Below are 20,160 nucleotides of genomic sequence, written 5' to 3' on the forward strand. Positions count from 1 at the left end.
CCCCCCCCCCCCCCCCCCAACACTGAAAACAAAACAAAACGAAAGTAAATTAGAAGAAAGACACTCACACACCACACCACACCACAAACACACAAACAGGCACAGTGAAATCGTGTTGATCACACAGTCAACTCGTGTGCGGTGACTTTTATGGTTAAACTTTTTTTCGGTACTGTTAAAATGACGCCACAGAAACGATTGTTACTGTGAAATCCTCAGGCTTGCCGTAGTTTTTTTGTTTGTTTGTTTTGACTGAGAAATTTCCTTGCGTCCCAAAAACGCACATTGTTTGGAACTGTGCGTCCCGTGGGAAAATTATGCGTCTCGGACACGGGACGCAGAGGTAACGAGATGGCTGAATCTCTAAACATTATCTGAGTACTACTATTATTACCACTACCACTGATACTAGATTAATTAATTTAATACCTTCAACTTCACAATAATAATACATAGTTTAAAATCATGGTTGATTTAATTATGTATTATCAATATTCATTATTCCAAACATGAGAAATTCAGCAAACATAACTGGAAGAGAGCAAAAGGACTCCAAATCCCAACGGCCAAACCCGGGAAGTGAACTGCCGACATTATTGACTCCAGCTGTAACGCAAATTACTTGGTTCAAACAAACATTCGAGTGCGACCGCACAAACGTGACGACTGTGCAAAAATAACTAAATAAAAGACACCACTGTTACAGAAAGGCTTTACACGCTATTTAAACTGCCGATCGCGAACAGAACGAACCGTGATTGAAACTAACTGTGATGCCGCTCTTTACACGTTGCACTAACTGTCACCTGTTAGTGGCAGCCCCGCCCCTCTTAAAGCGCCGGATAAATTCAACAACATGGAATTCCCTGGATGAATTTTGTTTGATTTCTTCATGATTTTTGCAGTCCTCGGGCACACTTTATACCTGTGGACGAAGGATTAGAGGCTCTAATCCCTCGTTCTGTCCGATGACCGGCAACTCAAGGCCAAGGACCAAGGACTTGACTCTGAGGCCAAGGCCGAGGACCAAGGACCGACCTTCGGTCCTCGAGCCGGTTCTCGAGGCCAAGGACCGGCTCGAGGAACACATCACTGGTACATGTCATTGACTAAATACAGTATGCGCTACAACGCGCTCAACTTTTTATTACTGGTTACGACGTGGCTCTCTTCTCATTCATTCCCGCATCTTCATTGTGCTTTAAACTGTGTGGACACTGAGCATCTAGAGCACGGACGCTGGGCATCTAGAGCAGGGGTGTCAAACTCATTTCACATTGTGGGCCACATACGGCCTCAGTAGATGTCAAGCGGGCCGGACCATTAAAAATTATACCATACTTTGCTATAAATAACCAAAATAACACGTCTTTCCTTTGTTTTGGTCTAAAGAAGCACAAGAACACTAGGAAAATGTTGACATTTAATGAACATATCTTTTTCAAAACATTTCATGAAGCACCTAAGATTTCCTTAGACAAATGTGCAATTTACTTTTATCATTCACATATATGCATTGCAAATGATCCCACTGACTGTACAAAGGCACAAAACTTTAACAAGTAATTGGTATTGAAAAATATAGTAATGCACTTTGAAGATTAAACGAGATTTATAAACAAACGAATTTTTAAACCATTTACACGAGCATATAAAATCTAAATGTAATCCCTGCCTACACCTTACAAACTAAGGAGAGTGCTATAATATGTGTAAAGAATAATGTAACTGGCGCTGTTGTTGGTTCCCATGACAACGAAAATACAATTTATTTTAGGCTTGTTGTTTTGCAAAAGTATTTTATATTTGTGAATTTTCATATTTGTTTTTTCTTTAAATCCTCTTAATATGTTATTTGGAATATTTGTTAAGAATCACTTCCGGGTCATGTGCCGTGGATAGCAAGGAATTAGAGAGAAAGTTCGAGAAGACAACTGGAGAGAGAGAGAAAAAGACAGAGACAGAGCTACGATACCGTGTGGTCTATGTGATTTAATTTGATCTACTTTCGGTTTACCAAGGTGCACATGGTATGTCATTTTGTGTTTATTTATTTAATGTCCTGTTCAAGATATTGTAATTTTGATTGTTGTTTGAAATGTGTTTTAGTTTTCACAGTGTTCCATGAGTCAACGTTTTTGGACATCAGTACGAGGCGTCATCCTTGACCGGGGTAGAAACAAATAAAGTATTCACATGTCCTTGATAGCGTCTGCTGTGTTGGGTCTGTCTCAGTGACAGACTGAGGCTGCTGTTGTCTTCTTCTCTGATCAAAACAATGTTGTCTTTTCTTCTGATCAAAACAGTATGTCCCCCAGCGGATATTCCACGAATTGCACCTTATTAAAAATATTAATTCAGTGTTCTTTTATGAATTTTTTCACTTTTAAATTATCCTGCGGGCTTGATCAAACCTCCTTGCGGGCCGGTTGCGGCCCACGGGCCGTATGTTTGACGCCCCTGGTCTAGAGAGTTCTGAGCCCATTGTCTCAATGCATTGAAACGAGACGAGTCATTGGATAAATACTGGTTTTGTCCCGCCCATCGGACACTCAGCGTCTCTGGGAGTCTCTGGACACTGGGCGTTTATCAGCTGGCCCGGACGTTCAGCTTTTCTGCATGATGATTGGATGATCTGTCTGAGGCTGAATCTCTTTTTGATCGACAGCAAAATGAGCCACTCACCGATCTTTTGGTGTCAGCATCCGTGGGAGCATTTTTCAATTCTCATTCTGTTCTGAGTTGAACTGGAGACTTCTAATAATCTTAGCGACACTCTCTTTGTTGAAAACAACTAGCGACCGATTAATATTTTATTTCTGGTGTGTTTTATTGTAGTTGCTTGTGTTCGCAGACTGATTTATATCACAGTTAAGACCCTGGAAAAGACGCCATGTGGGTATGACAGGGTCACAGATAATTTTCTTGAAAAGGAACGGAAAGTAGAATCCACGTATAAATAAACTGACACATTTTATGATGTAGGCCGAAAGCAGAGATGATCACAGTTAGTTTCAATCACGGTTCGTTCTGTTCGCGATCGGCAGTTTAAATAGCGTGTAAAGCCTTTCTGTAACAGTGGTGTCTTTTATTTAATTTTTTTTGCACAGTCGTTGCGTTTGTGCGGTCGCACTCGAATGTTTGTTTGAACCAAGTAATTTGCGTTACAGCTGGAAACAATATTGTCGGCAGTTCACTTCCCGGTTTGGCCGTTGGGATTTGGAGTCCTTTTGCTCGATTCCAGTTATGTTTGCTGAATGCTTTCTCATGTTTGGAATAATGAATATTGATAATACATAGTTTAAAATCATGGTTGATTTAATTAGTTATTATTATTATTGTGAAGTTGAAGGTATTAATTAATGTAGTATTAGTGGTAGTGGTAATAATAGTCGTACTCAGAGAATGGTTAGAGATTCAGCCATCTCGTTACCTCTGCGTCCCGTGCATAATTTTCCCACGGGACGCACAGTTCCAAACAATGTGCGTTTTTGGGACGCAACGAAATTTCTCAGTCAAAACAAACAAACAAACAAAAAACTACGGCAAGCCTGAGGATTTCACGTTAACAATCGTTACCGGTAGCGTGTCGTTTCTGTGGCGTCATTTTCACGGTACCGAAAAATAGTTTAATTATAAAAGTCACCGCACTTGAATTGACTGTGTGATCCATGCGATTTCGCCGCGCCGTATGTGTGTTTGTAATGTGGTGTGGTGTGTGAGTGTGTTTCTTCTAATTTACTTTCGTTTTGTTTTGTTTTCAGTGTTGGGGGGGGGGGGGCACAACAGATGACGTTATGTGCGCATGCGGGTTGTTATTTTAGTCCGCAAACTGAGGAATCGCGCGGATGAAAGTTTGAGATGGCGGCGAAAAAAACTCACCAAGGTCTACTAATTACGATATTTAAGAAGTGGGAATGCTTGTCTGATTTTTCGTATGAATCGTCCAAAGGGCGTATCAATAAACTCACCTGTGACGTATGCACAGAACGCGAGAGCAAAATACGACGCGAGGCACGATTACGAGGCAAATTGGTCATTAGATTTGTAGGCTAATCGCTGTGAAAAATATTATGAAACAGTATTGGTTATTCTATAATTTACTGGTTGTAGCATGGTAACTTTATGAATAAAACATTCGTCACAAGGTGTAGTAATGCTAATGTTAACTGTTGGTAGAACTAATGATAACGTGTGTTAAATTCTTTCGTCAAATTGATCGTAGATTATACATGCATCGTCTTGGGAAGAGGATGTCAAGCCACATCAATACTTACCTGTATTAATGATTATCAGTCAATTAATCTTTGCAGTTTGAGATTGGAAAAAAATACTCTGATGACGCCACATGAGTACACCAGTTTTTGATCCATTTATTTTTTGGAATAAACCTGGAGTACACAGCTGCTAATGTAATGTGCATTGTTAATGCATAGTTTTCAAACATTGACCCTTGAAACATTATACTTTTGAGTTTCGGAATTCTTGATTATCAATATCGGTCAAAATAGAAAAATGGGTTCCCATGATGAACGTTTACGGAACCCAACATTTGTTATCGTGGTTTCCCATTGGGTAATCCGACGGAACCGAAAAACGGTTACCATGAATTTCCGAAATCCTCAGGCCTGCTCCTGAATTATTTAAATTTTTGCAGCATTTGTTTATCATTGTATGTATATGTTGTTGTTTGTGTTATTATCATATGCAATTGAATAAGTAGACCCTTTCAGAATTCGAAATTTGGGACTCTCTCAATCCATAATGGCACTCATACTTTTCTGATCAGCGAGTCCCTGGGACTCGCTGCCGGTAAACTGTAAAATTATCATTGAGAGATTACCGCTTTTTCTGCAGTCAGTGATTGACTTCTATGCAAAGTCATTTCTCAACTTGTGTTCCGTGCCATGTCATGCCTGTTGAGTGTTGATTTACTTCATATTAAGAAACTACTGCACTAAAACATTAATTCATAAATGTATACCATATGATTTTATTTTATTTTTCTCAGTATAAATAACACGTACCCTGACTGTTCTACTCTTTGAATAAAAACACTTCATTCAAGCGTTAGGGAGTGCAAAGGGTTATGATAGAGGGGTGTTGCAAATCATGAAGACCTGCCAAGTGGTCTGATAGCATTGTTTTATACATGTCCTCGCCTAGGCCTCAGTTTCAAAATCAGTCCTTGGTCCTTGGCCTTGGCCTCGGAGGCAAGTCCTTGGTCCTTGGCCTTGGCCTCGGAAAATTTCTCAAGTCCTTGGCCTTGGCCTTGCCCCGGAAAATTTTCCAAGTCCTTGGCCTTGGCCTCGGAGTCAAGTCCTTGGCCTTGGCCTCGGGTTGCCGGTCCTTGGACCACAACACTGGCCAAAAGTGAGCTCCTTCACAGACCAGCCTCCGCCACGGTGTGTGTGTGTGTGTGTGTCGGGGGGGGGGGGGGGGGGTTCTTTGCAGTAACACAGTAAAAAAATTGGCTCTTAGTCTCTGACTGGTTCGCCACCGCTGTTATCGCCCATGACACACAAAAAAGTCTTTTGGAGCCATCTACTAAACCTAAAAGAAAGTCTACCATTTTGACTTTCCTTTGGAAGTTTGCTGTTTTTGAGGGTCTAAACCAAAGGTCGGCACCTCCGGTCCTCGAGAGCCACTGTTCTGCCTGTTTTAGAACTTTCCATCCTCCAACACACCTGATTCAAGTGATCAGCTCATCAGCAAGCTCTGTAGAAGCCTGATAACGATAGTGGTCATTTGAATCAGGTGTGTTAGATGGAAGGAAACTGATTAAACAGGTAGGACAGCAGCTTTCGAGGACTGAAGTTGGCTATCCCAGGTCTAAACCCAAGTGAAAATTCAAAACACTTTGCACACCCACCAGGCCTGGCAAAAACTTCATTTAGAGGATTATTTTGTAATTTCTTCAAAATAGCACAGTAGTGTTCTTATACCTTTTTCACAAAGCACCCCTGGTTGAAAATTTCACCTAGATCAATGAAAATCGGGAGATATATATAACTGCCCATGACCTACAAAACAAGTCATTTCGAGTCATACCCTTAACCGAACAGGTCTGCCAATTTGATTTGACTTTGGCACCATTTGCACCTTCTGTAGAGGTCATCCTCTAAAAAAGTCCTCATAGAGAATTAATTCAATTGTCGTCAAACCTTTGGTGTTTCATCTAAAGATGTTTGAAATGAAAAGTTACTGAAGATGTCGTCGAAAACTCATGTAACTTTGTACACACATCAGGCCTGGCAAAACCTTTTATATTTTAGAGCACAGGTATCGAATCTGTGTCCTCAAGAGCCACCATTCTGCAAGTTTTCCACCACTCCCTGTTGCAACACACCTAATTCAAATGATCAGGAATGTTATCAGGCTTCTGCAGGGCTTGCTGATGAGCTGATCATTTCGATCAGGTGTGTTGCAATAGGGCGAGATGGAAAACATGCAGGAAAAAGGCTCTCGACGACCGGAGATTGACATGAATGTTTTAGAGCAGGCATGTCCAGCTCCGGGCCTGGAGGACAATTGTCTTGCCTGTTTTCCAGCTCTCCCAGCTGCAACACACCTGATTCAGATGATCAGCTCATCAGCCATCTCTGAAGCAGCATTAGAATGATCCTGATTCCTTGAATCAGGCTGTTGCTCCTGGGAGAGCTCAAAAACAGGCAGGACAGTGGCCCTTGAGGACCAAGTTTTGACACCACTGTGTTAGAGTGTTATTGTCCTGTGTGCCAGTATCCTAACATGTCCAAGGGTGTGAGGGCTATCATGTTTTCTGGGGAAGAGACATTCATATTCACTGTTGAATGTGTTAATCAATAAGTTGGAAATAAATTCATATTTGAGTGTGAGTGTACTCCAAACACTTGAGCCTTGGAAGACTTGCGTCATTTTACAACACACACACACACACACACTCCCAGATATACTGTTTTGCATTTTGTTGCCTCTAAGGGCGAGAACTTCATAAAAGCAAGAAATGTAAGCCTTGTGTACTGGGTTTTCTTAGCTAGCTGTGTAGCTGCCCATAGTCACGTGTCGTGAAGACAGCACAAAGGCCTTTTATATCTGCTCAATGGCTAGTGATCAAATTGGATTTCTCATTTGTTGGACTATGATGTGTTTTTTTTTTCATGGATTGATGATGAACACACTGGTTCACCAGTGCAGTTTACTGAAGGTAGTGCAATTAAAATAACACTACAGACTGACGATTACCGTTTCATTCACTTTGAAATAATGACGGTCTGATGATGGCGGACAGATGCTCAGGCCGCTGGCGAATGACGGACTGGCCAAATGTCATAAATTCCCCACCTTTGCATATTACAACATTATTTATCCCTTTAACATTATTATTTTATGCTATTAAGTGTTTTTTCTTTTTTACTATCCAATTTTGTTGTGTTTTGAAATGACAGTCAAGCAATTCTGATTCTTATTCGTGGGTATCAACCTTCAACCTTTGGTTTGGTGGATGACTCCTCCACCACCAGAGCCAAGGAAAGAGGAAGAGGGCCAGCTGATTTGTCATCTTGAAAAACACTGACAAATCATCTACCTTTTTAAAAGAACGTTTCAGTCTTGTCTTGTTCAAGACGACAATGATTTGTACTTCGTTGAAATATCCACTTATGTCAATGTGCATGTGCGTGCAGGTATTATGTGTCAACAATCCAGAGATACATAAAAGCCAGATTTCATTTAGCCCATAGTGACCTAAGAGGGGAGGGGATCTCCAGGTTACTAGAGTGTGAACTCACGTAAACTACAACAGATGACTGGAGTGAGGTCAGTATGGCTGAATCAGATGAGAACATTACTTGTGTATCATCATTATTTTGTGACATATGTGCTACAGGCTGACCAATGTGGAAGTCATTTTTCATTGACAGTCAAACCGCATTAAATGTATAACTTGTGTTACATTGCCAGACATTTAACAGCTTTCAATTATTATTTTTTTTTTGCGACAGTGTGGGTTGCTGTTTTTTGCATTTACTTTTTTTGGTTTTCATTTTTTTTAACCAGTACATATCTTGCTCAAGCAATGCAGTCCTCAATGCTGCAATGGCTTCGGTACAAAGGTGGCATGACTGCAAAAGTCAAGAGAGTAATCCAACTCTCCGTCATTCACAGCAACCTTGACCTTGACAACTCAACCAGCTGAATTCATCAGGATAATGCATATCACTCTTTATCAGCATTTACAACACTGCAATTCAATTTCTAATCAGGTCTTTCAAGTTCTAAAATGAAGATCTGTACATTTCAAATGACCTTTCATAAGAATGGCAGGTATTTGCTGCTACATTTTAAATGATTCCTGTCCCAAAACAGTTCATTTCTATTTTTGGATGGGCAGCTGTTTAAATCTGTACTCATAGTGACATTATGCCCCCTGCATGCTGCATTGTATCTTAGTTTGAATAAGCTTCTGTTATTTATTTATTTTGTGGCAAGAACATGGTTTGAGCAAAAAACGCCATACAAAAAAATAACTGTGGATGGTAACTGTTCCAACTTTGACACCTTTTCAAAAACGTATTCATACATTAAACATATTTCAGAAAGCGTTCATTTTATGAGCTCAATCCTGAACAGATGTGGAGCAGAGTGTAAAGATAATTGAGTGTTATAAAATTCTAATCCTAAAATTCAGATTTGTTTTTTTATGATGGAAATTATTTCCTTATTCAATAAATTGTAAAAAGCGAGTGTTTCAAAAAGTTAATGAATTTGTCCTAATTTATTTGTACACTTTGAACCAAACACAATTTTACCTGACCAAATCTTTGTTGTCAAAATTAGGATTGCTTTCTGTTAAAGTCTTAAAACAAGCGTACCTTGTTTTATGTATCCCTTCACCGTGTCACAATGACAGGTTTGAGTGGTGGAGTGTGGATTCAATTCCAGGTCCGGCCTTCCTGTGTGGAGTTTGCATGTTCTCCCCATGTCTGCATGGGTTTTCTCCAGGTACTCCGGTTTCCTCCTACATTCCAAAAACATGCATCGCAGGCTGATTGACACTCAAAATTGTCCCGAGGTGTGAGTGTGAGGGCGGATGGTTGTTCATCTCTGTGTGCCCTGCGATTGGCTGGCAACCGGTTCAGGGTGTCCCCGACGTTGAATCGGTGTCTTCAGCTGGACAGATAGGTTGCCGTGCCAGGCTATGATTCCTTACCTCCTCATACTCTCCAGTACGGGATGATGAAACAACAGCATGAACTTCTCCTCAATACCAAAAACTCTCAGTCGGCGGAGAAAGTACAATTTTTGTTGCAGTCTGGAACACAGACACTCCACATGGGCCCTCCAGCCAGAATGGACCTGCATGATGGGTTCATTGTGGATGACCACCAACCTCAAGTTGTCCATAGTTTTAAAACTGAACACCATTTCTTCGGTTTCGTTTACATTTAGCATCAGATAGTCATACCACTGAGCAAAATTACAGATCTCCGAATGAGAAAATGCTGAACTATCATCTTTGTGCAGCAAACCCAGCATGTCTTTGTCATCTGAAAATTTGATGATGTAATTGGTAGGGTGGACTTGTATACAATCGTTGTTATAAAATGTAAAGAGCACAGGGGAGCTTACATATCCCTGGGGGATACCAGTGCTCGAGCGTCTGAATACAATACAATACATCCTGATTTTTTATAGCGCTTTCACAACAGCTGCACCTGTAACAAAGCACTTTACAAAACAGTTAACATAATGTAAATAATAAACACAACACATAACATAAAAACACGGACAGTCGTGCAATCTAAACCACTTTTCCCTCATATGCTTTGGTGTTTGAAGCAGTTCTAGATGAAAGAGGAGAGAATCAATGTGTCTCAGAGAGGACATTGTTAACTCTGACATGCTGCACACGGTTAGCTCGAAAGGACAGAAACGTTTTTGAAATAAAGGGATGAACAGTTTCTCAATCAGTAAATGTGGCTGCAGCATATTAAATATTGAGCTTAATTCGACAAACAGGAGCTGAACATAAGGTTTGGGCTCTTCCGGATGGTTAGTGACAGGATGAGTAATAGTATTAATCTGTGTATCTGTGTATCATCTGTGCCATGCCCCTGCTTATAGACAAACTGAAAATGATTATTCTATTTTGTGCGAGTTCCACCTCAACAGAGGTTAGAGTAACTTGGTGAAAAATGTCACCAAGAAAAACTGATTTTGTTGCATATACCTTTCAGTCCGAGAGACCGCACTGATATTGTCCCATATTGTTTTTTATTTCACTCATCATCATGCTGTGTGTGTGTGTGTGTGTGTGTGTGTGTGTGTGTGTGTGTGCAGATTGACTGTCATTGATGCGCCGCCACTGAAGAAGAAGAAGGTCTGGTGGCCTTAAAATAGTGGTGATAAACTGTAATTTAGCAATGACGGAAACATGCTTAAAATAACGATGACGGAGTTATTGACTGACCATGACAAGGTCGCTGATGGTCCCACAATATCGCTGATAAAGTGTAATATAGCGATGATGGAAGCATGGTTAAAATAACGATGACTCAGTGATGATGAGAAATTTGGTTGGCTTGAAATAATGATGGACTGATGATAATGGACTGGTGGCACAGCTGTTGGTAAATGAATGGCGGACTGGAAATATTTACTGACGCGCCCACCTCTAGTACAGTATAAAGATTCTTGCCTGGGTCCAAAGGCAGCAGTGCTTGGCCACAATGTAACAAGTTTAACCTACCATCACTAGTTAGAATGTACAGTTACCCTAGAACTGCTGGTTGGAGGTGCAAGTTGTAAGGTGTAAGTTGGAAATGGAAACTAATTGGTGTTAAAATCCAACGAAGTTAGCTTAGTTTAGCACAGCCTGTTACGTACAAACATCGCTAAGCAGAGTAAGTGATCGTGGAAGATGTATACAAAGATGTTAAGAAATAGTAAACCAGTATGACGCAATGCTCCCTGGTTCCAGCAGCCGGCCACCTGCTCACTTGTGGCCATCTGAAATGCGCTCCTGCACGCAGGCGAGCCCCAACGTAAGGCTCCTCTTTTTCTAGAAGCCGTCAGCTCACTAGCTGCCAGCTGAGATGCGCTCTTAAGAAGCATGCCACACATCGCAATGCTCCCTAAGCATTTGTGCAAAGACGTTTCATTAAAATGAATGTATAATGGAATCTTGTATTTGATGGATTGAGAACCAACAGACTCCGGATTTCACACATTGAATCTAAGTGTCCAGTCCATTCTAAAGGCCTCTTTGCAAAGAAACTGTCAAAGTCTGTTAGATCTAAAATTGGCTGCGATTGACCTTATAGTGCCACTAAACAGCACTGTGGCAGAATCAACTGACAGAAACTGTTCCATGCGCTTCTGGGTTGTGTTGCTGTTCCAGATCACAGATAGAGTGGTACATCTACTTATGAAATTAATTGGTTCTGGATGAAATTTCTTAACTAGAACATTTTGTCAGTAGAGATGCATTTTCCATGTAAATGCCCTAATCCGTTGCAAGCCCCCCACCCCCCAAAAAATCTGACATAAATGTTTTCTGAAGCATATAAATGTAACAAATACATGTTACAATTAGATTATTGCACAATAAATGACAGTTGTGCATAATGTAAAAAAAAAAAAAAACAATGAATAGAGTAAAGAACAGAAATGATGGTCGTTTAGCTTTTAACTGTGTCCTCATCATTTTTTGCCTCAGTTCATGTTCTCTCACAGAAGTGGTTTTTGCCTGGCCTTTTATCAAGAACTGATCCAAGGACGTTTGTGTGTGTGTGTGCGTGTGTGTGTGTGTGCGTGTGTGTGTGTGTGTGTGTGTGTGTCTGTGTGATTTTTAACAAGGCACCACGGCAGTCTCGTGACATTTGCCCCCAGTACTGAGTTTGGGTTTTGAATTTCAACTTTGGCCTTCCTGTGTGGATTTTGCATGTTCTCGCTGTGCTTACAATATGAGGGTTTTCGTCAGGAATGGCCATTTGTCTGTATTTGCGCTATGATTAGCTGACAACCTGAGTTGTCTAAAGCAGCCTGTTGTCTAAAGTGTCCTGGGATAGGGTCCAACTCAACCGAAACCTAAATGAAATTAGCCATATAGAAAATGGATGGATGGGTGATTGTGGACATGGACATCTCTCTGTCCATGTAGTTAAAGCAAATTGAGTTACAATAAGAATATACAGGTTTACCTAAACAGTATTAAATTCCTTTCCTTCGGGAGTGGGTAGAGCAGTATTATATTCTTGTTATATATTTCTCTCTCTCTTAGATATAGCGGGATAGAGGGAAATACAGGAATGTGTGTCTATTACTTATTGATTCTTTTAGACTTACAGTGTATACACACAAACACTTTACCTGGATATACAGAATAAAGTACTTATCAAATGCTGTTTGCTCATCTACCTCGTCACACATGTAGTTACACTGAAAACAAAACAAGCACATAGCAGGGACCTTGAATCTATTTACCAACCCTTATGTCTTTCAGGTAACACTGTCCATGGACTCTGGTCAAGGCCATCATACACACAGGCACACTCGGTCATTGCATGCATGGAACTGTGTTTCCTGGAGAAGTCATTTTGACATCATGGTGGATGTGGTTGAATTACTTCAAATCAATCTCATGATCTGATAAAGTTACACACAGGGTAATCTCATTTAAAGAGAAAAAAACAACACTTTATCTGGTTCAGTAGTAGTGGCAAAGCAATAGTGACAAGTCATCACCCAGTTCATATTCAGTGATGACATAATAGTTTTTTTTTTTTGGTCCGCCTATGGTCCCACCCCAAGACACAAATTCATTATAAAAACCTCCCAGATGGCAATGTGTCATCACACTCACTTGAGATCACACTGCTCATTGACACACATGCACATGAACACACATACACGTGTTGATTACATAATTTTGTTCTCTGTCAAACAGCTGCAAAAAAGCCTTTTTTTTTCTATTGCACCTTCCCTTATTTATCAGTGCTGCCAATATGATGATAAGCATCGCTCTAATATGGGCAGTGATGGTGGGGTTCTGCTGCGTCCTTTGGCTGGCTGTGGGGACACGACGCAGGTAAGACTATATTAAATCTGTGAGCAATTTTGGAGAGAAAAGACATTTGTATGCTACCTAAACTCTTAAAAATATATATTTTTTTAAATGATTATTTCATGAGCATAAATTTCAGTACTCATGTATGTACTTGTTTTTTCTGTCTGTTTGATTTGTGGCTGTTTTAAAAACAAATCAATTACAATTGAGATTCTGTGCACAGAATAGCAAAAATAGCGAGTAATTGTTGTCCCCTCCACGCCCTCCAAATGAATTTCCTAGATAATTCGTCTGAAAGTTAACATTCCACAAACAATGATCCCAAAATACTTTAATAGCATTTGAAAGTCAACAACGTGAACATAAAAAACCCCAAATGGATTACAGATTTACAGTGGTTAATAAATTTTTACTACTTTTTTTTCAATCAGAGCGAGAGAGAGTAAGCTTTTCAAGATGAGCTTTTTTTGCATTAAATCTGCTCTTTTGTTTTCTCTTGCACATCATGTAGTCATAATAATAATAATAATATGCAATATAGTCATTTATTTAGTAATATTTTATGAATTAAAGGTTAGGTTCAGCAACAGGTGGAATTTTTTCTGGAACGTCATAACAATAAATTGAGTAATAAACGCATGGTAAAATCCGTATTGCGCAACCTTTTATTGGTCAAACTTAACAACAAATAATGAAATTATCTACAAAAACATTTGAAGCTTATTTTTCATAAATGAGCATCAAACATCAAGCCATCTCTTCATTCAAATATGTTCTTGATCAGTGTTATGATTTTGAAAAAATGTCGTCAGGCAGTAGGCAGGGTCCACCGTGAACTGGTCGCCAGCCAATCGCAGGGCACACATAGATGAACAACCATTCGCGCTCACCATCACACCTTGGGACAATTTAGAGTGCCAAATCAACTTGCCATGCATGTTTTTGGAATGTGGGAGGAGACCGGAGTACCCGGAGAAAACCCACGCAGGTGTGGCAAAACATGCAAACTCCATGCAGGAAGGCCAGAACCGGAATTGAACCTGCACCTCTGCACCTCTACACTGTGAGGCCGACGTAATAACCAGTCGGCCATTGTACTGGCAAAAAAACAGCAATTAGCTAAATTTGTGAATAGCCACAAATAGATTGTGGTGCTGGGGATGGGGTAACCTAAAAAAAAATTGCAATTGAATAACATTATAACATGTGGTGCACAGTATATACCAAGAGAATTCTCATTTACTCGTATTGGGATGGCGGGCCGGTGGTCCAGTGGCTAGCGCATCGATCCTCATTGTGCAGAGGTACTGGGTTCGATTCCAGCTTCGGAATTGAAACTGTGAAGTTTGCATGCTCTCCCCATGCCTGCGTAGGTTTTTTCCTGGTACTCCGTTTCTTCCCACATTCCAAAAACTTGCATGGCAGGCTGTTCAAACACTCAAAATTGTCCCGAGGTGTGAGTGTGAGCGTGAAAGGTTGTTGGTCTCTGGGCGCCCTGCGATTGGCTGGCAACCAGTTCAGGGTGTACAGTACTATGCTTACTGCCTGAAGACAGCTGGGATAGGCTCCAGCACACCCCGCGACCCTTGTGAGGATAAAGCGGATCAGAAAATGGATGGATAGTATTGGGATAGATGAAACTAAACGAAGCAATAAACCAAAGTGTGTGCTTGGTGCAAGTCTCATTAAATAAAGAACATGACTTTCAACTGATGAGGTACAGTCGAGAATGTTTTGTTTGCCTTCTATGTCCACAGGCAGCCCGGAGAGCCTGCACTTGAAAATGGCTTAATACCCTATCTTGGTTGTGCTCTGCAATTTGGAGCCAACCCTCTCCAGTTCCTCCATGGCCGGCAGAAGAAGTATGGCCACATTTTCACCTGCAAGATTGCGGGCCAGTACATTCATTTCCTGTGTGACCCCTTCTCTTACCACTCAGTCATCAGACAAGGTAGACACCTGGACTGGAGGAAATTCCACTTTGCGACATCAGTCAAGGTACATTTGTGGAATTTAATAATTTTGGGTTGTGTAATATTGTTTTACTGAGTTATTTAGTTTTGTGTGTGTGTTTTTATGCATTGTATAGTATTGATTGTTGACTTTTTCTTGAACTGACTAGGCATTTGGCCATGACAGCTTCGACCCTCGGCATGGCCACACCACAGAAAATCTCCATCAGACTTTTCTGAAGACTTTGCAAGGTGAGGCATTGCCTTCCCTGATTGACAGCATGATCGAGCATCTCCAAGATGTAATGTTGAAGTCCACCACACTCAGTCCGAGCAAGGATCGCTGGGAAATAGATGGCATTTTTGCTTTCTGCTACAAGGTAAAGCAAACAGCCGACCGTTGGTAGTGCAGACTGCATAGACTTGATGAAACTGATTCGGTCCTCTTTAAATTTTGTTCTGCAGGTGATGTTTGAGTCCGGCTACCTTACATTGTTTGGCAAAGATCTCGGTGAGGATAAGTGCCAGGCCCGGCAGGCAGCTCAGAAAGCCTTGGTGCTGAATGCGTTGGAGAATTTCAAGGAGTTTGACAAAATCTTCCCAGCTTTGGTGGCGGGCCTGCCGATCCATGTCTTTAAGAGTGCCTACAGTGCCAGAGAGGTCAGTGGGCATCTTGTCAAGAAATTTCATGAATGAATTGATCAACTATTTATTCACCATGTCACTTGGCTATTTGATTTTACTGTGCCTTTTTCTTTCTCAATGTGTAGAACCTAGCAAAAACAATGCACGCTGAAAACTTGTCAAAGAGGGAGAATGTTTCGGACCTGATCTCTATGAGGATGATCCTGAACGATTCATTATCCACCTTCAATGATATAAGCAAGGCCAGAACTCACGTCGCGCTGCTCTGGGCTTCACAGGCTAATACCTTGCCTGCAACCTTTTGGAGTCTTTTTTACATGATAAGGTATGATAATTTCATTTGTTAATTTTGTTGACTCACTATTCAATATTTTATTTTAATTGAGCCTTTATATCTGGTGGTGTGCATAAGTCATAACCATGTCCCGACTATTGATTTTATCACTGGCATTTTGGTCAATTTCACATTTATTCACAAATTTTTATTTTTGGTCAGTCCACACACGTGGATGTTTTTACAGAATCTTGACAAATCCAAAGGATTAAAAATGGTTTACGCTCTCTGACGATGCCGTGTTCATGGCTGAATCTACATGCCATTGTCTCCTCAAAAGTGAAGATTTTGGTGGTACAAGGATTTCACCTGACACTAGCAACATAGAATATGGTGGGAAATATAACCAAATACTTGCAATTGGTTGTTACAAATGTAACCAAGAAAACCAAGTACTGCAGCACATTTTTTACTCCTCCACGCCTCGTTACTGTGCAAGAGTTGCATCATTTTTATTGGGCTTTTATCAATGCCATATAATTCATTTTGAATAGGGCAATACGGCGACCTAGTGACATTTGCCCACAGTTCTGAGTTTGGGTTATGAATTTCAGCTCTGGCCTCCCTGTGTGGAGTCTGCATTTCTCGCTGTGCTTGTGTGGGTTCTCAGCATGAATGACTGTTTGTCTAGCCTTGCGCATTGATTCACTGATGACCACTCTGGGTTATTCCTTGCCTGTTGCCTATTTTCATCTGGAATATGTTCCAGCTCACCCGCAACCCGAATGAAACTAGCAAGACAGAAAATGGATGGATGGATGGATGGATGGATGAATGATTGTGAAAGTGGACATCTCTCTGTCCATATAATTAAAGCACTTTTAGTTGGTTACAATAAGAATCTTGTGGTTTATCTAAACAGTATTAAATTCATTTTCCACAGTGAGTGGGTAGAACATAAAACACCAATTAATGCTTGGCAACATATAATTAACAGTGACATAGTGACAACAGTCACAAGATAACAAAACTGACAAGAACAATACAGTATGCTGTATAATTTTTTGGGTCCAAAGAAATGACAATACCACACATGTAATAATGACCAGATTTCTGCTATATTTTGGATATTCTTTTACCCCGTGACGTGGTACGATCTGCAGAGCGCTAGTGTCCGTGCAGCTGGCCAGAGCTGCCGCGTCGCGGTCACCCCCCCTCCCCCCCCCCTCCCATTCATCCTCCCCCTTATTACATGTTATGTCTTGTGACTTGTTGTAACTGTCATATGCTTATTTATGTGCTAGGGTCTTTTTTTATCCTGGACTTAAATTATCCTCAGAAGAGGATAGTTCGAGCGTGGGTTTTTTTCCCTCTCCCTACCCAGTGTTTTCCTTTCTGAATTCTGACTGTAATTTCCCCATTGCGGGACAAATAAAGGATATCTTAATATGTTTGTAGAAGTCCAGATGCAATGAAAGCAGCTCGCAAGGAGGTGCAAAGACTACTGGAGGCTGCAGGTCAGACCGTGAACCCAAATGACCCCACAATAAACTTGAAAAGGGAACAATTGGATAATATGCCTGTTTTGGGTGAGTTGATTGCGGCATAAAAAGAAATGGCCGTACGGCATTTTTAACACTTTCATTGAAAGAAACTGTTCCAAGTCCATTTTATGTGTTGATGTTTACATCTTTCAATCACAGACAGTATCATCAAGGAAGCCATGCGTTTATCCAGTGCTTCCATGAATGTGCGTGTTGCCAAAGAGGACTTTTTACTTCACCTTGACAACCAGGAGGCATATCATATACGGAAAGATGATGTCATAGCCCTGTATCCCCCCATGCTGCACTATGATCCCGAAATCTACGAAGACCCCTATGTAAGAAGCATTCAAACTTAATATGGGAACGTGATCAGCGTCAAGTTCAAGTTTGGTCATTTTCTATTTCCATCCTCTTGAACCTGCAGGAATATAAATTTGACCGATTTCTGGATGAAACCGGTCAGGAGAAAACCACTTTCTTTCGCCATGGCAGAAGATTACGCTACTTCTACATGCCCTTTGGGTCTGGGGTTACCAAATGTCCTGGCAGATTTTTTGCCATCTATGAAATTAAGCAATTCTTGACTTTAGTTCTGTCTTACTTCGAAATGGAACTTTTGGACCCTGCCATCAAAGTCCCACCGCTTGACCAGTCTCGTGCTGGTTTAGGAATCCTTCAACCGACATATGACATTGATTTTAGATACAAATTGAAATGTAACTTTTAATTGTTTTGTTGTTGAGAAAAATAACGACATTTACATGTTATGTCCAAATGTACATAGTGTATATTTAAATGTCAATGTAGAGATTGTGCTACTTATGTAAATAGATGTTGCACTGCTGTATAGCAAAGCACTGATGTGTTGCTCTGGAATATCAATTCTGCGCCTGCAATCAATGCATTAATTTTTTATCATTATTATTATTATTATTGGAGTGGTGTCATGGTTTTTGTGATGCTGCAGAGTATGCATGTAAAACGTAATGTGAAAAGTGGAATTCCATCAGTGTACTAAAGTGTGACAGCACAAGCAAAATTATGGCACACTACAGCCACTATAATAATAATAATAATAATAGTATTCAGGTATACAGTATTATGTTGATTCCATTTTTATCATGTATTGTACACTGAAGTTAAATTGTTTTTCAAGGTGAGAAAAGCTGTTGACAGCATTAGGATAGGAATATACAGTGCCTTGAAATACAAGTGACCCAACTTAAGAGTTTATTTGGAGGCAAGAGCAGTTGATTAGCCAATTTTCGTTCATTCTTTTTTTTTTTTTTTCTTGACTTACGAGTGCGAACTTAGGATATGAGCATGGAGTTGAAACCTCAACTCACAACGGCAGCAGTTTGGCCGATATGATTGGTGGATATTTTGGGGGAAAAAAGTAATTGCCTTTTGCAGTTGAGGTTTACTGCCAAGCTAAACATCAAACAAAGAGAATTATATGTTGTGTATTTAAAGCAACCATATGGCCTCATCTAATTGAATGCAAACATACTCTGGAAAATTCCATAGTCACATGGGCTAACAATTAGTATCTATGTGGCAGGGTTTTTACCATTGAAGCAATGATATCTGAACACCATGGATGTCATACTCAAGTCTGGACTTGAACATCAGTCCAAACACGACATGTTTTCTTTTTGTTGTCTCGGACTTGGCCATTGGACTCGCAAAATATTTTTAGCGATTCGACCATGTCCAAATGTTTTTATTCCTGAAAATTAATGTCCTGTTTCAAAAGAAACTTGAAGTAAAACATTTCAGATGATCAAAATAGACATTTGATTGGTTACTCTGATCGCAAGTGCCAAAGCATCCAGTCTTTTTCTTTCAGTCATCAACGGGTTTATAAAATCTGGTTTGACCAAGTATCGAGAACTGGTGATAGCAACAACGTCCTCAATAAATAAATCAAGAAAGAAACATGAAGCAACCTGCAGATTCTGTAAGACGACAATTTGGGACACCCACGACACCACGGCGAACTTGTGTTCGACACTTGCAGAGGCATCAAAAAAGGGTAATTGTTTTTGGTGTCTATCTGCACACACGATGAATGAAGCAAAGGGTTCCATCCCATTTCAGAAGACTGTTGAGCATAATGAAATTTCTCAAATTTGTAGTCGTGAGCACACACACATATATATATATATATATATATACACACTGTATGTAATTTTTTTTTCTCATCTGGACTTACCCTCGATGTCATGTGGACTTTGTTTTGAGGTGAACTCGAACCTTGAGGCCTCAGATTTGACTTGGGCCTTTGTGAGTTGTACTTGACTTTGATCCTGACCTTTGTGATTAGAACTTGACTTGGACTCGATAAAGGTGGACTTGACCACAGCCCTGCTGACAAGACTTACATGCATATAGTTTTTATCCTCCACAAAGAATGACTAATATCACAGCTGTAATGAGAAAGCGATGGAGGAGCTGAACCTTCAGTACACTGTATCCGTTTGTCATGACTGTATGTTTTTATTAAGTATAATATTTTAGAGTGCTCAGTGGTGTGCGAAGCACAGTAGATTCATTTTTAAACATAAACAGATTTTTATTCATCCAATATTAGCAGTGGACATGTGTAACCATTTATTATTCTTGCTCACTTTAATATCCTTTTCCAAGGTAGACAAAGTGAGTTTTTACAACAGGCATCGAATGCGGGGGTAC

General features: G+C 40.3%; 1 protein-coding gene across 2 annotated transcripts; it reads left to right on the forward strand.

Moving 5' to 3' along the window:
- Positions 1-12,850: 12,850 nt before the first annotated feature.
- On the forward strand, positions 12,851-19,257 carry cyp7a1 (cytochrome P450, family 7, subfamily A, polypeptide 1). Of its 2 annotated transcripts, XM_086129854.1 has the most exons (9): positions 12,851-13,069; positions 14,806-14,910; positions 14,988-15,046; positions 15,171-15,380; positions 15,466-15,660; positions 15,771-15,970; positions 17,378-17,508; positions 17,623-17,801; positions 17,891-19,257. In XM_086129854.1, the coding sequence occupies exons 2-9, from the start codon at positions 14,895-14,897 to the stop codon at positions 18,191-18,193; spliced, it is 1,293 nt and encodes a 430-aa protein (XP_085985980.1). In that variant the 5' UTR covers positions 12,851-13,069; positions 14,806-14,894; the 3' UTR covers positions 18,194-19,257. The 2 variants fall into 2 exon arrangements, with proteins under 2 accessions (XP_085985980.1, XP_085985979.1); XM_086129853.1 differs by having other exon boundaries at positions 14,806-15,046.
- The last annotated feature ends 903 nt before the right edge of the window (positions 19,258-20,160 follow it).

The sequence above is a fragment of the Hippocampus guttulatus genome, chromosome 14, assembly GCF_054856545.1.
Source record: "Hippocampus guttulatus isolate MCC_2025c chromosome 14, RoL_Hgut_1.0, whole genome shotgun sequence".
NCBI lineage: Eukaryota > Metazoa > Chordata > Actinopteri > Syngnathiformes > Syngnathidae > Hippocampus > Hippocampus guttulatus.